Below are 17,037 nucleotides of genomic sequence, written 5' to 3' on the forward strand. Positions count from 1 at the left end.
TCCGTTCCAAGCAAAGCCTTCCCCTTGCATGACGACTTTTCGGTTGTCTTTGCCAAGGCGTGGGACCATCCAGATTGTCGCTTTACCACGTCCAAGCGGCTTGATCTGCTTTATCCCTTTTCCGTTGGATTGGGTGGCTAAATGGTCCTCTCCTCCCAAGATGAACCCTCCGGTAGCATGCCTCGCCAAACACACCGCCATTTCGGTGGTCGATGGCTCAGCCCTTCAGGATCTCTTGCATCGCCGTATGGAGTCTTGGGCGAAGTCCATTTTCACGGCAAGTGGCTCAGCGCGTAGGCCCATTTTCGCCTCCGCTTGGGTGGCTAAGGTGGTCTCTGAGTGGGCACTCCGGTTAAACCAAGACTTGGCAGCGGACCTCCCACTAACTGAGCTCCAGTCCTTGGCTCTGCAGATCTCACAGGTGGGGAAGTATCTCTGTGAGGCTTCCTTGGACGCGGGTACACTTGTTGCCCGCTTATCGGCTCTCGCGGTAACCTTGAGGTGTGAACTCTGACTTAAGGTTTGAGCAGCGGACTCTTTGTCAAAGCGTTCCCTTACCAGCCTTCCTTTTGCCGGCTCCCGATTATTTGGGGCCCGGCTAGATAAAATTATATCCGAGGCTACAGGCGGTAAAAGTACCCACCTCCCACAGGGCAAATCCAGGCGCATATCTCGCGCTAAGCAGAGAAGTGCCCAGGCCCAGTCCTTTTGCCGCTTTTCTGGCATGCGTCCTGCAGCAGGAGCCCCTCCCAGATCCTCCACGCAGGACCAGCTGAAGAAGCCATTCTTCAGCCTTCAACCAGCCTAGCTCCTGCGGGCACAGCCTGCCCGTTCCTCGACTGGCAAGCAGTCCTCCGGATAAAGACGCGCCCCGACCCTCTATGGTGGGGGGTCGCCTACTCCTTTTTCAGGAAGTGTGGCGGGCCCACATCTGACGTGTGGGCGCTTGAAATCGTCACCTTGGGTTTCAAGATCGAGTGACAGAACAATTCACGGGTTTCTATTCAATTCAGTTCTCCCGGTGCTGGACCTCAAGTTGCTGAACTGGTTCCTCCGGGTTCAACACTTCAGAATGGAATCTCTTCGCTCCATGATTGCTTCACTGGACCGAGGTGAATGCCTCTCTTCAATAGACATTTGGGATGCGTACTTACACCTCCCTATTGCCCCAGCGCATCAGCACTTCCTCCGCTTCGCAGTGGGGCCCCATCACTACCAGTTCGTAGCCCTTCCCTTTGGCTTGGCGACGGCACCGCTAGTCTTCACGAAAGTACTCGCTCCTCTCCTGGCACTTCTTCGTACCAGGGGCATCACCCTGATTACCTATCTGGACGACATCCTGGTCAAATCAGCGACTTTCGATCAGAACGAGGACAGTCTGCGTATCACTCTGTATACCCTGGCGCGGTTCGGCTGGCTGGTGAACTTCCAGAAGTCTTCCCTACGCCCCACCAGACGGATCATTTTTCTAGGCATGATCCTCGACACAGGCGTGGCGTTGGTGCGCCTCTCTTTGGACAAGCGGCTAGCCCTTCGTCAGTCAGTCCGCCTTCTCCTCCGGCGTAGGTACCCTTCAATTTGATTTTGCCTGAAGGTCTTAGGTGCAGGGCTGGGACAAGGTCCACCACCAACAGAGGCTGAGCTGCCCAAGTGCGCCCAGGGCCGGTGCAAGGTTTTTTACCAACACAAGCGAACTTACATTTTGGCGTCTCCGACCCCCCCTTCCCCTACAGCTCACCTGGGGGAAGGGGGGATGCGCCAAAATGTAGGTTCGTCCCATAAGACGCACCTAGGTTTTAGAGGAGGATAATAGGAAACAATATTTTTCATTCCACCTCGGGTCAGACCAGCCATCAGACCCCAGCTCACAAGCACAGCCCCAATGCCTCAGATCAGACCCCCATGTCAGCCATCAGCCCTCCATGTCATATTTCTCCCCGTCCATGGCACAGACAGACTACAGTCATTGTCTCCGGCCCATCATGTAACCCCATCCTCACCCATGTCACATTTCTCCCCCTCCATTTGATTGCTCTAACACCTAAAGAAATTTTTTTTTTTTTTTAAAACCTGATGTTTCTCCAGATGATCTTATGCTAAAAGTAGTGGTAATAGAATCTCAAAGGTCTATAGAAGCAGGTACACTATTTTTACAAACCTTTGAGACTCTATTAACACTACTATCAACATCAGGTCATTTAGAGAAACAGCATCTTTTTTTTAATTATGTTTTTCCTTTAGGTGTTAAAACATAACTTTCATTTGATTGCTGTAACACCTAAAGGAAAAATCTTTTTAAAAACCTGCTGTGTCTCTAGATGACTTTATGTTGATAGTAGTGTTAATAGAGCCTCAAAGGTCTGTAAAAATAGGGTAACTGCTTCTATAGACCTTTCAGACTCTATTACCACTGCTATCAACATAAGGTCATCTAGAGACACAGCAGGTTTTTTATTTGATTTCCTTTAGGTGTTCAAGCAATCAAATAAGTTATGTTTTAACACCTAAAGGAAAAAAATAATAAAAAAAACTTGCTCTTTCTCTAGGTGACCTTATGTTTATAGTAGTGTTAATAGAGTCTCAAGGGTCTATAAAAGCAGCTACACTATTTTTACAGACCTTTGAGACTCTATTAACACTACTATCAGCATAAGGTCACCTAGAGAAACAGCAGGCTTTAAAAACAATCCCTTTAGGTGTTAGGGTAGATTGCAATCAAATGAACGTTATGTGTTAAGATTAGGGTCAGAAGCAGACAAGCAGGTCTTTGTTTAGCCTCTTGGGTATCTTAGTTTTTACATTCATAAAGCTCCACATTGAGCTTCCAGCAGCAGACAGATGCCAGGGCACTTCTGTGGTCACCTCACCTGGGCACATGGTCTTTGCTCAGCAGAGTCCTGCCATACATGCTGGGTAGACGCTAGAATGGATTTGTTAGAAGGAGGTCTGTGACGTCACTGGTCACATGATCCACTGTGAGAACGCCTGCCTCCTGCTGTGTTCAGCTCCAGAGAGAAGGGGGTGTGAAAGGATGGACCAATGGCAGGGCAGCTAGCTGATACTGGCCAATCAGCAGCCTCCTGCTCCTATCTACAAGCGCAGCTTAGAGTGAACACTGGCTGGGGAGGGCGCCTGGCAGCGCTGCGCTGCTGGCAAGTAAGTGATAATAAAAAAAAGAAAAGAGGTTTGTTTTTCCGCCCACCCCAGCCTGCGCCCTGAGGCTGGAGCCTCCCCAGCCTCTGTGTCGGCCCGGCCCTGCTTGGGTGCAATGGTCTCTTCCTTTGAAGTGGTTCCGTTTGCACAATTTCACACTTGTTCGCTTCGGCGGACAATTTTGTCGACGTGGGACAAGTCACCGGATTCCCTGGACTGTCACATCGTCCTGCCCCCAGGGATGTGTTCGGCATTCAGGTGGTGGCTTTCGACACCAACCTTGGAGTCGGGAAATCCTTTCTCCCGGTCTCATTGACTGTCATCACCACCGACGCCAGTCTTCATGGTTGGGGCGGAGTCTTCCCGCCCCAGACAGTCCAAGGCGTATGGTCTCAGTCGGAGTCCAAACTGCCCATCAACGTTCTGGAACTTCGGGCCATTCATCTGTCTCTTATACATTGGGCCCCTCTCCTGAAGGGCCGGCCGATCCAGGTGCAGTCAGACAATGCCACAGCAGTGGCTTATATCAATCACCAAGGAGGAACCCGCAGTCAAGCGATGATGGCGGAGTCGGCCAAAATCCTGCTGTGGGCAGAGACCCATGTTCCAGCTCTTTCGGTGGTCTACATTCTGGGAGTGGAGAATTAGACGGCAGATTTCCTCAGTCGGACGACTGTGGACCCGGGGGAGTGGTCTCTGACTGCTTGGGCACAAACTAATATGCTCTCTCCTGGCTGGAGGGGGTATAGCTGGCAGAGGAGGAGCTAACACTTTTCAGCCTAGTGTTGCCTCCTAGTGGCAGCAGCAGCCATACCCACGGTCCTGTGTCCCCCAATGAACTAAGCGAGAAAGAGATTTTACAGGTGAGTCCACAAAAATCTTGTTTTTTATCCGCTGCACACATATAGTTCACTGGAGTTTCTTTCCATTCCTTAGTTTTCCTTTTTTGTGTTTCTTAATATTCAGGAGTCACCTTGAAGCAGCAGGCCATGAGTGCGAGCTCAGAGACGCGGCTGGAGTGCACAGCTCATCAGAGGTAGCTAAACTGATTTCCCAAAGAAAGTTTGATGCTGGACTGGCTATCCACGTGTACAAAGCAGGAAGATTTCTACTTGGTAATACCTTTTCAATGTCTTTTGAAACCTTTTTAAAATTTAAAGGGATTCGGTCATCAGGTTTGGGGCTATAGAGATACGGACATGCACGGCTAGATCGCCGCTAGCATGTCCGCAATATATGTGTCCTATAGGGCTGTGTGGTTTTAATTTCTTTAAAAAAAGATTTTATAGATATGCAAATAAGTGTTGAATGTGTCCAAGGGGCTGCACTAACCTTACTTGTGCCCAGCCACGCCCGCCTGTGAAGGAGCCCAGCACCGCCTATGTCTCCTCCTTTCATCAACGATGGATAGCCGTAATCTCGCGATGCGCGACCTCGCGCATGCGCAGTTCTTTCCCTGAGGCTGATGCCAGCACAGGGAAGGAACACTATACCGGCACTGCGCATGCGCAAGCTCGCGCATCGCGAGATTACGGCAATCTATCGTTGATGAAAGGAGGAGACATAGGCGGTGCTGGGCTCCTTCACAGGCGGACATGGCTGGGCACGGCTGGGCACAAGTAAGGTTAGTGCAGCCCCTTGGACACATTCAACACTCATTTGCATATCTATAAAATAATTTTTTAAAGAAATTAAAACCACACAGCCCTATAGGGCACATATATTGCGGACATGCTAGCAGCGATCTAGCCGTGCATGTCCGTATCTCTATAGCCCCAAACCTGATGACCGAATACTTTTAAGCTTGAAATCAAAAAGAAAGAGTTTCTACTGAAGATATAAGAATATATTGACAACTAGGTGTGATCATTCCTCTTATTAAAAGGGTATGCCCCTTCACCCTGTCAGATTATATAGGGACACACCCCTAACTGCTAACACCAAGCTGTCAATTTATTCATACAATTCTGGGAGGAATAATAGAGGAATAGCACAACATAAACTTCTAAGAAAAAATATTTCATGGAGAATGAACAACAGACCAGTCAGAAGTGGTGACAGGTCCTCTTGAATGCAGTTTGTCCAGTTTCTGTTCCGGAATCTTTTTTTTTTTTTACCGGGCAAAAAGGTTCTGTATGCAGGACTTTTTGGTCTGGTCTGTTTGACGGAGTCTGCGATGGAGGCCTCGGACTGAGCCTCCACCGCAGATGTCAATAAGCCCTTCTCCTGTCAAAAATAACTGATGTTTGATGGAACTGGCACAAAATGATGCAAACTGAACACAATTGATTCTCAAAATAAGACCGATCCGTTCTGAAGAAGAATGGACCATTATTACAGCACTGTTTACTCTGAAATGCTGCAAGTTTTAGAAAGACAGGCATGGGGTGAAGTGTCTGCAGGGTGGATTCCTATCATTGCAGTACACTAGAAATAGAATACTTTCTGGTAGATGGGCTCACACAATTTGAGTATGTGCTACATTAAAGATCCTCTGTCAGCATGATCAACCCTACTAAAACAAGGCACGTTGCCTGGTAGGGTTGATAATGCTGATTAAAGCGATACCTTTCTTTGTACGTAGCAGCGTTCCCGAGATATCAGCACTGTTACTATAATGCTAATTAGCTCTTTCAAGCACCAGGGAGCTGGGCAAAAAGCTTGGAGCACTGCTATCCCAACGCCCCTCTCCCCTTTGATTGACAGAGCTAGACATGTCCTCCCGCCCTGTATTCAGATACCCCCAATATCATCTTTATGTAAAAACCTCTTGAGCCTGAGTCCCTCAAAAAAGAAACCTTGGGGACAGAGTGGTCTTATAATGTAACAAATAGTCAGTGGTGGTTCGGTTGTATGGAACCACTAATAATGCCAAATGAGTCATTAGTGTCAGTGTATGCTGTGGTACTCATTGGTGACAGCGGAGCATCAGGACAAGGTTGAGACGGCGGTACGGGAAGATAATACCTCACCATTCTCCCACCAGTTGTGCTCTGTGACACCGCTGGCGCCACCACCTCCAGGTTCACTGGAGGAGCACAGCTGGTGGGAGGATGGTGAGGTATTCTCTTCCCGTACCGCCGTCTCAACCTTGTCCTGAGGCTCCGCTGTCACCAATGAGTACCAGGACCTGCATGTAATCCACAGCAGACACTGACACCGAAGACTCATTTGGCATTATCAATGGTTCCACACTGCTGGATCACCAATGACTATTTGTGTAAGACCACTGCCACCAATGTGTCTGGCTGCAGCAGCACAAGTGACCCTAGTCAATCCATTAATTTACGAGCGGGAACGCTCCTAACCTTTTTTTTTTTTTGTTCTTAATTTCAGGTAGCAGAATACCTTTTGGGGTCATCTTTGGTGGGACGGACATAAATGAAGATGTGAAAAATGAAGAAAAATACAAGGTCATGGGAGCTGTGCTTGAGGATGCCAGGTAAGGGAGCAGGGTTTCAGTTTACACAATCATCTTATTACACATCACATGTGACACTTCTGAGTTTATTGACGTCCAGATGTGGATAGTGATGGGTTAATTCCACATGACACATGAAATATCTGTCCAAGCGTCAGAGCTTCCTCTTATTCTATGAATGACCTATTCCTGCATATTCTACTTCTTCTTTTATTATTTGTGGAGGTGGTGTTTTTTATATATATTTTTTTATTTTTTATTTGACAACTCATTATCAAAAGTGCATTAATGTATTCAAGTCTAAGAAAAGGAGGAACTTGTAAAGTATCAATGAACCATGTAGCATTTATTATCCTTTGGTGTTTGTCACCATCTGTTATTACTTCACTGGTATCAAGAGTTTTGCTCCCTTTTTGTAAAAACCCTGTGCATTTTAATACTAGGTTCTCAGAATTGTCCACAGGGGAAACTGAGGATAACCTTTAATAATTGGATCTTTTTTATGTAATGTATTATATGCTTAAGTGAGGAGATCTATGGCGCTCGTCATCTGCTACAACAAGCTCCTTTCTTCTGGGGGCAGGTTTAGCGCCATGCGCCACAACTGATAATTACCCCTTAATACAGGAGGCGGGTACTGGCAGATCAGCAGCAGTTAACCCCTCAGGTGCCGCACCTGAGGGGTTAACTGCCGCTGATCGCAGCTCCCTGTCAGGGGCAGGGTGCCGGCAATGCGATTCTGCTGCCGGCACCCGCCTCCTGTATTGTGTGTTAAAGACTACTTTTCCTGGGTCCAGACTTTAAGTATTAGGCTACACAGAGCGGCGCCCAGCGATGTCCCAGCACTTACTATTATTCCTGGGCGCTGCTCCGTTCGCCGCAGTGCCCCATTACTGTCTCCTGCTCCATATGCTAATTACTATCGGAGCAATGGGGAGGAGACATCAGCTTCTCTAGTGGGCGTTCCTTCTCCCTGGCTGTAGCGCTGTCCAATCGCAGCACAGGGCGAAGGAACACCCACTAGTGAAGCTGATGTCTCCTCCCTATTGCTCCGATAGTAATTGGCATATGGAGCAGGAGAGGAGAGAGTAATGGGGCACAGCGGGTGAACGGAGCAGCGCCCAAGAATAATGGTAAGTACTGGCACATCGCTGGGCTTCCGCTCTGTGTAGGAAAAGTCCTATCATTGGTGACGCAGTGCGCACCCCCTCCTCCGCCCCTCTCTTCTCATTGGTGGCAGCGGCAGCACAGGGGGGAGGGAGGACCGCTTCCTTCTCCCCTGTGCTGCTGAGAGAACTTGAGCGCACTGACAGCAGCGCTCTCATGTTCAGAGATACTAGACTGCGCAGCAGCACAGGCCAGTATCGAAAAAAATGGACAAAAGTATCGATTGGGTATCGAAATTTCGATACCCGCAACAACCCTACAGGGCACACAAATTTTTTTTTGCCCTCGACATTTTTGTTGATTAGGTAGCGTTTATTGTCTTTTTGGCTTTTCTTTTCAAAAAAACGCAGCAGGTTTTTTAGGTATTTTGACATCTCCTTATCTGTAGTGGGGAAAAAGAACACTAGTGCGCAAACTCACTGTTTGCAAAAAAAAAAAAAAAAAACACCATGCAAAATTCATGCGTGTAAGGACTCTTTTTGTGTGAAAGTAATTCAATGCTTTGTAAACTGTAATGTGCAGTGTAATTGCCCCAAAACAAGATAGTGAATTACCCTGACCCTCTGCTTAATACCTAGGGCCAACTATAGGGTCCCTCAGTTTAGATACGAGCATGGGTATACCTACCGTCAAGGTGTGACTCTGGGGTCAGGGCTGGCTTTGGGTCAAATAGGGTCAGAAAATGTCCCCCCCCCCCCCGTCCCCCCCCCCAATTAACCCCCTGCCTGATTTTTTGATATTTTTCACGTTTTGGTTTTGTTATACTTACTCACCTGGGACCCCTAATTTTACCAATATTATTACTTTTTTAATATATCTAATAAGTTATATTTTATAACTCTTTCAGTGATCTGTTTGAGCAGTGTCAAGTATTGCTACATCAGTAACTTCAGTGATAACCCTTTTAATATTTAAACACAAACCTTACAATCCTGCAGTTTTCGCACTGGCCACTAAGCCTAATAATAGGCGCCACTTCTTGCTCTGTACCGATCACTCTACTGCAGTTATATATCATTCTAATCCTGCCTGTAATGATGAGGAGATATCGCCTCTGTGTATAGATAAGACAGGATCCACCATTCACAATAGGTGATGGTCAGAGCTTATCTATTCCTTCCTTGTACAATGACCTCAGTACATGTCACAGAGCCTAGAAAACTCTCCCATAGAAGTCAATGTGGTCCTCTCCTGACCACTGTGTCGATGGCCCACAGGGCTGCCATAAAGCAATTTTTTTAAAGCTTTGTAAATGCTTTTGAGAACAGCTCCGGCAAGATGGCCGCCCCCATAATCATGTTCAGGGAACAGAATAAAAAATCTACGAGAAAACAAAATCAGATTAGAAAAAAAGGATATGTGTCACTATTAGGTTTTAACTGGCAGATAACAACATTTATGGTGCACATTTCCTTTTTAAATATGTGGTATCCTCGTAACCATTACAGAGTATACAGTACATATCCCATCATTCAAATCAAAATCAGTTTTTTTTTGTGCTCCTTAAAATGATTCCTTATGAAAATTCAACCCCCCCCCCAAAACCCCCCCCAAAAAATGTGATTTCGAGGCAGACACACCTGAGGTAAAAACAGTGATTGATCAAGAAGTAATATAATTATTGTAATATATAACAGCATATCCCTAGGATTTGTCATCACGTTATGATCTGTGCAGGTCTATCTATGAGAATTGAAAGGACCGCCGTGCTCGGAAATCACAGAAAAAAAGAGAATAGTGCACTAACAAAATAGATGCAAGCATTATATATGGACTAAGCCCTCATTCTGATATAATATATTTTGATCAAAACACATCTGTGCCCGCCTACCCACCCCCCCATATTCCTCAGGGTCCCCCAAGATCTCTATGAGATCTGCTGGGTATGGCTGACCACTGTTCTTGATGATCTCCGGCAGTGTCCTAAAGATGATTGAAGCATCCATTCATTTCGGGAACCTGCAAGTTGTGGTTAGACCCCATCGATCTAATAGTTACCCCCTATTCTGTGGATAGGGGATTACTTCAATGTACAGGAATACCCCTTTAAGTGTAAATTATAATAAAGAGGTAGTACTTAAAAGAACATGAAAGTGATACTGGAACCCGTGAGTAGGTTAGATTGCGTTATCTTGCTAGAATGAGGAATTGAAGCTGTTACAACTTTGAAGGGGGCACCCCCTCCTCGTCTGAAGTGAAATAATAGTGTGACAAGTCTGTGTTGTGTTAACCCTTTTACTGGGGAAATGTTCACATATTTGAAATATGCCTCCCAGTACTTTACACTCCTGGATGCCTTCATGCCGTTTTGCAACAAATGGACCTAATGTTTTGTAAATGTCACGAACCAGCGGGTGTGAACCCACTGTGCCACGTGTCCTACCTCCTCTAAGGGCGTTGTCTAAGTGAACCCCTGGATCTTCACAGTACCCCTGATGGTGGGGATAGAGTTTCCCGAGGGGAACACCAGGTCGCTACCTCTTGAGGAGGATAGGCACACGAGGCAGCTGGTCCCAGCGGACCAGGAGGGACCTGAAAAAGGTACCAGAGGTGCAGGACCGAATAGGGCTGAAACGATTACTCCATTGAATCGAGTAAATTGACACACAAAAATCCTCGATGCAAATTTGTTTGTGTCATGTGACCACGGAGCGGGAGTGAAGCGCTTGCTGTTACTCACCGCTCCGTGGTCACCTGCTTCTCCCAGAGAGTATAATAACTGTGCCACTCTCAACGTCTCACTCGAGTGGTCATGTGACCCGCCTCACATCCCCATAATTTGTACCACACCCCCTGCAGCCAGCTCTGCCTGGGGTCCTGGCTCCGCTTAACAACCGCAACCTGAGAGAAAAGAGACGCAGCGACAGGGTGGTGCGGCTTATACTGGGAGGGACGCGGTCCACACCGGAGCCCACCGTTGACTGGCACGGCTGGCTAGCTGGGTTCACAGAGACAACAAAGCCGGCCGGGATTCTGGGACACCGGACCGGAGACTGGAAACCAGGTACCAGCCATGGAGGGAGGCTGTGTCCTCCTCGCTGCACATTGCTGGAGGACCGGGTCTGACATGTTGATGGCTCCTCAGAGCCTCCTGATTAAAGGGGCGCTCCGGCCTGAACGACCTTCTGTCATAGATGTGTGCGGGGTCACAGGGCTCCAGTGTGACAACCTGACTTACAGAATGAATGGAGCTTATGGTGTGGCTCCAGGCCATCACTGCATGATCATTCTGCTGGAGTACCCCTTTAAACGTGTTTGGCCCTGTCTATAGGTTACCTGAAACCACGCAGCCCTATAGAGAGATGTCAGGAATGGTGTCAGCAATCCCTGAGCAGTACAGTCGTGGCCAAAAGTTTTGAGAATGACACAAATATTAGTTTTCACAAAGTTTGCTGCTAAACTGCTTTTAGATCTTTGTTTCAGTTGTTTCTGTGATGTAGTGAAATATAATTACACGCACTTCATACGTTTCAAAGGCTTTTATCGACAATTACATGACATTTATGCAAAGAGTCAGTATTTGCAGTGTTGGCCCTTCTTTTTCAGGACCTCTGCAATTCGACTTGGCATGCTCTCAATCAACTTCTGGGCCAATTCCTGACTGATAGCAACCCATTCTTTCATAATCACTTCTTGGAGTTTGTCAGAATTAGTGGGTTTTTGTTTGTCCACCCGCCTCTTGAGGATTGACCACAAGTTCTCAATGGGATTAAGATCTGGCGAGTTTCCAGGCCATGGACCCAAAATGTCAACGTTTTGGTCCCCGAGCCACTTAGTTATCACTTTTGCCTTATGGCACGGTGCTCCATCGTGCTGGAAAATGCATTGTTCTTCACCAAACTGTTGTTGGATTGTTGGAAGAAGTTGCTGTTGGAGGGTGTTTTGCTACCATTCTTTATTCATGGCTGTGTTTTTGGGCAAAATTGTGAGTGAGCCCACTCTCTTGGATGAGAAGCAACCCCACACATGAATGGTCTCAGGATGCTTTACTGTTGGCATGACACAGGACTGATGGTAGCGCTCACCTTTTCTTCTCCGGACAAGCCTTTTTCCAGATGCCCCAAACAATCGGAAAGAGGCTTCATCTGAGAATATGACTTTGCCCCAGTCCTCAGCAGTCCATTGACCATACTTTCTGCAGAAGATCAATCTGTCCCTGATGTTTTTTTTGGAGAGAAGTGGCTTCTTTGCTGCCCTTCTTGACACCAGGCCATCTTCCAAAAGTCTTCGCCTCACTGTGCGTGCAGATGCGCTCACACCTGCCTGCTGCCATTCCTGAGCAAGCTCTGCACTGGTGGCACTCCGATCCCGCAGCTGAATCCTCTTTAGGAGACGATCCTGGCGCTTGCTGGACTTTCTTGGACGCCCTGAAGCCTTCTTAACAAGAATTGAACCTCTTTCCTTGAAGTTCTTGATGATCCTATAAATTGTTGATTGAGGTGCAATCTTAGTAGCCACAATATCCTTGCCTGTGAAGCCATTTTTATGCAACGCAATGATGGCTGCACGCGTTTCTTTGCAGGTCACCATGGTTAACAATGGAAGAACAATGATTTCAAGCATCACCCTCCTTTTAACATGTCAAGTCTGCCATTTTAACCCAATCAGCCTGACATAATGATATCCAGCCTTGTGCTCGTCAACATTCTCACCTGAGTTAACAAGACGATTACTGAAATGATCTCAGCAGGTCCTTTAATGACAGCAATGAAATGCAGTGGAAAGGTTTTTTTGGGATTAAGTTAATTTTCATGGCAAAGAAGGACTATGCAATTCATCTGATCACTCTCCATAACATTCTGGAGTATATGCAAATTGCTATTATAAAAACTTAAGCAGCAACTTTTCCAATTTCCAATATTTATGTAATTCTCAAAACTTTTGGCCACGACTGTACCAAAGGGCTTAGGATGCTTTCTAGATCCTCTCCATTCTGGAGATCTGTCCGCTAACTTCTCTGACCTGATGTGAGGTGGATGCTGGATGTGTCCGATCATCATTTCATCTGATGAGCATTTTAGTTTTAGCTGGTGGCACTGAGGGGGAAGCTGGCACGTGGGGGGGGGGCAGCTGGTGGCACTGGGGGGGGGGATAGTGGAACTGATGCACTTGGGCTGATCGCACAGGGGGAAACTAAGGGTTTTGGGGACTGATGGCAGGGGGTCTGATGAGTTTTTATAAAGGAAAAAAGTCTATTAATTCATTTTGTCTTATTAGATTATATGATCAATCGTAAAAATAATCGATAGAATACTCTATTACTAAAATAATCATTTACTGCAGCCCTAGACCAGAAGATGAGGCAGAGGCGTAGTGTCGGGGGGTAATAATTCAATTAAGAATTATTAATTATGGTCATAAAAATAATTAACCATAAAAAAAATTCAATTTATAAAATTTGTCATAAATTCTTAAAATCATGACCTGGTGAATTGTAGACAACCTAATTGATACAATTCACATCGGAGTCCAACTATTTCCTCAGATAAATAAGTTCTTTTTGACGTGAGATGACGTTAATGATAAAATGTAGTTCTGCATTATACAATAATACGCAGGTATTATAAAAATATGCAGATTTATTGGTTACAAGATTATAAACCTATACAAGTAAATAAACACAATGATACATGCTAATGAATATATATATAGCGTTAATATAAAGCATTACAAGCTTAACAATACATGTGAGTGGAAATAACTTGTCACATTATAACCAAGCTATTATTAGGTTAGGATATTAAAGTAGGAACATAAGTTATATACATTACTTCTGTTCAGAGAATACCTTATGATATCAAGATGGGCATGTCTAATCCTAGACATCATTATAGGATGCTAAATACATTCTGCCCCCCCCTAACCAACTACACATCACATGACTTCAAGATGGGCAAATCCATCCAAGGATATAACTTAGAAGAGACAACTGTATCCTTCCGCCCCATCATGGTCTCTTTTCACATATATGACTTTGGTAAGACTATTAAGACAAATAACAGGGATCTAGGATTTTGCTAGACCATATCTTAAATGGGAAGGACTTGAAATAAGTCCTTCCGGTGGGAATCTATCACTTAGCTTGGCGAAGAATGTTCTATCAATATATATATATATAATGTCCATCTGCCTCCAGATGGCACTGCGGTACTGTAGATGAACATCCCAACTTTTAAGCATTAAAATTAAATATCTAATAATATGTTTACATAAACTCGTTGACCTTTCTTACCATAAATCATTGAGGAAGGTCTTTTCCTGACACTTTTAATTACCTATATCCTGGACTTGTTGAAGTTGACTGTCTTCTCCTATCTTTTTGAAATATAGGTTGACTTGATGAAAATTTTATATAGCGGCTTTGATGCTGGGCATCGGAACTTGTACATTTCATTTATCTTCATCCATGAATAACTATTGTTTTGAAATCCAATTAACTTAAACTTACTTGTTTCTGTACCTTCTAAATGGTAAATACATGGTATAACATATATATAAATCGATACATTGTTACACATAGATAACACATTATATGACTTATTGATTAACATATGTTGTAAACTAAATATACCATGCAGAGATATATATATATATATATATATTAGGGATCGACCGATATTGATTTTTTAGGGCCGATACCGATAATTTGTGAACTTTCAGGCCGATAGCCGATAATTTATACCGATATTCTGGGACTTTTCATTTTTGAGAAAAAAAATAATTTCCTACACAAATCTGCTGAAAAATAATGTTTATTGTTAACGTGTATTTTTATATATTTTTACAGGAGGCGGGAGCTGGCTGCAGAATCACCTCTTTGAGCGGTAGCTGCGATCCGCTGCACCTAAGGGGTTAACTACCGCGGACCGCAGCTACCGTTCATAGAGGTCGGGAGCCGGCTATGTGATTCTGCAGCCAGCTCCCGCCTCCTGTATATGAATTAATGAAAGACTCATCTTCATTGGTGGCGCAGCGGCCACAGCCCCTCCCCTCCTCTTGTCTTCTCTCCTGTCATTGGCGGCAGCAGCAGCACAGGGGGAGGGAGACACTGCTTCCTTCTCCCCTGTGCTGCGGAGGGAACACAGAGAGCGCTGAGAGCAGCGCGTTCTGTGTTCCCAATACGTTATCGGTATATCGGCAAAATAGATGCCGATAACGTTCAAAATCCTGAATATCGGCAGATAATATCAGTAAAACGGATAATCGGTCGATCCCTAATATAAATAAATAAATATATATATATATATTATAATATAATATAATTATGAATATATCAATTGAACCTCATACAGCAGGTGTGTGATAAGGACATGAGTCCTTATTAAGTAACCTTGTTCCCTCCAGACAGACATGTTTTAGGGAGTTGGCATACTCCTTACAGATGGTCCCATATCTTTAGTAATAACTTTTAATACAATGTCCGTTTATGTTCACAATTATTTTTTTTAAAAATATAAACTGTACTTGTCATGAACTCATCTTGGCTTCCTCAGCCATATAACATAACTTTGGTTCAGGCTGATCTTATTCTTAAAGGCAATGAGATGAGCATTCATTTTGATTATAATGTCATTCGATAATATTGTATACGTATGAAAATGCACAACAGTAGTCAGACAGGCAAAAGGTCAGGGCAGACGGCACAGGTACAGGTCAGGCAATCTGGGTCGGCAACAGAAGAGTCAAGGCAAGCAGGAGTCCAAAAAATACAAATACGAGTCAGGAACACAAGCTGAAAACGGGAACCTTAGCAGGACACAAGGACCTTGACACTGAGGCATCTGGGAAGGGGGCTGAGCCACTTACATATGCACAGGAGGGCTAGGATAGGTCAGCGAGGTCACATGACCAAACCCATAAAGCCCAGGAAGTGATGCACGCTGGCCTTTAATGAAGTGCTGCAGGAAACGAGCATCAATCATACTGTGGCCAGGGCTGAGAGCAAACTGGATCAGATCCCAGAACAACAGCACCCACACAGACAGAGCCCAGGACTGCAGCGGTGAATGGGAAGCACCGGCCGCAGATCACCGCTGAACACGGGTTCCCGGGACCGCGGCGGTAAGCAGGGGAACAGCAGTGCACAGCAGCCGCCGTTACAGTAAAAAAATAAAAATAGAAATTTAAACGCATATTGATTCCTGTTTACGGCAGCTAAAAGTTTGACTCAAGCAATGCCCTTGTCACATATTAAGAGTTCATACATGCCACTTATGTGAATAAGCTGCAGTCAATGGCTATATTGGTGATATCTCGACACCTTTTGAGGTCACCGCCGCTGGCAGTGATTGGATGCAGTGGTCCTATGTTGTGTCAACACTGCATCGTTGGAGGATGAAGAACGAAGACCCATGGAGGACCCAGGAAGTGTTGGCATGGGATCGGTGGGGGATTGGTAAATAGGGGCTGGACAACCCCTTTACGACATTGAGCATACATGTATGCCCGATGTCAGATCTTTAAAGATAGTGCCCACTTACGAACTGAGTGGGCGCCACAGTCTCCATGTGCCTGCTGTTTTACACCGCAGTTACCCCGTGGTAAACGGCAAGGAATAAGACTTGAAATAGCCACTTGCAAAAAAAATACAGATATGTATATGGCCAACTTTTACACTGAGAAATGGTCTATTAGGCACTGGTACATGTCTTATCTGGTGACCTTTGTTAGGCCAATGCAGTTACAGAGGGGGACACCTCTGTAAAACCACTTAAATGCCATAGTTGATATTGACAACTGCATTTGAGATGGCCATTGCAACAAGTTGTTATCTGGGAATTTGGTATTGATGGCCTGTCCTCAGGATAGATGATCAGTATCTGATCGGCAGGGGTCCAACTCCTGGCACCCTCGCCAATCCGCTGTTCAAAAAGGCTGCAATGTTCCATAAGCACCTAGGTCTCTTGCCAGGGCAGTGATGTCATCGCACACTGGTCACGTGTCCTGGGCGCAGCTCCATTCCATTTAAGTGATTGGGGCTGAGCTGCAATACCGGCACTGTGCCTGGTAAGCTGTGAGGTCACCATAGCGCTCACTGGAGCTTCCCCTGATCTGATATTAATGACCTATCCTGAGGATGGCAAATACCTGGAAACCTCTTTAATACCTTGCTGTGGGGCAGGAAGTAACTGCTTGTCACACTGTTCTATTACAGCACAGTATGGGAAGGGGTTAAACTTGCAATGGTATACATTTTCCAGGATCTCTTTCTGATGTGTGGTGTCTGCCACTTCAGGACATTTCGTGGTGCACTGTGTGATGCCTCATTTTTACTCCAGAGCATCTGATCATTTAGG

At 45.5% G+C, this 17,037-nt stretch overlaps 1 protein-coding gene across 1 annotated transcript in view; it reads left to right on the forward strand.

Moving 5' to 3' along the window:
• The window catches only part of GLT1D1 (glycosyltransferase 1 domain containing 1), a 142,191-nt gene that overhangs the window by 23,044 nt on the left and 102,110 nt on the right, over positions 1 to 17,037 (forward strand). Inside the window, exons 2-3 of the mRNA XM_040416238.1 lie at positions 4,120 to 4,268; positions 6,490 to 6,595. Of these exons, the coding sequence (XP_040272172.1) occupies positions 4,120 to 4,268; positions 6,490 to 6,595 (255 nt within the window). The remainder of the gene's footprint in view (positions 1 to 4,119; positions 4,269 to 6,489; positions 6,596 to 17,037) is intronic.

The sequence above is a fragment of the Bufo bufo genome, chromosome 2 (genome assembly GCF_905171765.1).
Source record: "Bufo bufo chromosome 2, aBufBuf1.1, whole genome shotgun sequence".
NCBI classification, from domain to species: Eukaryota; Metazoa; Chordata; class Amphibia; order Anura; family Bufonidae; genus Bufo; species Bufo bufo.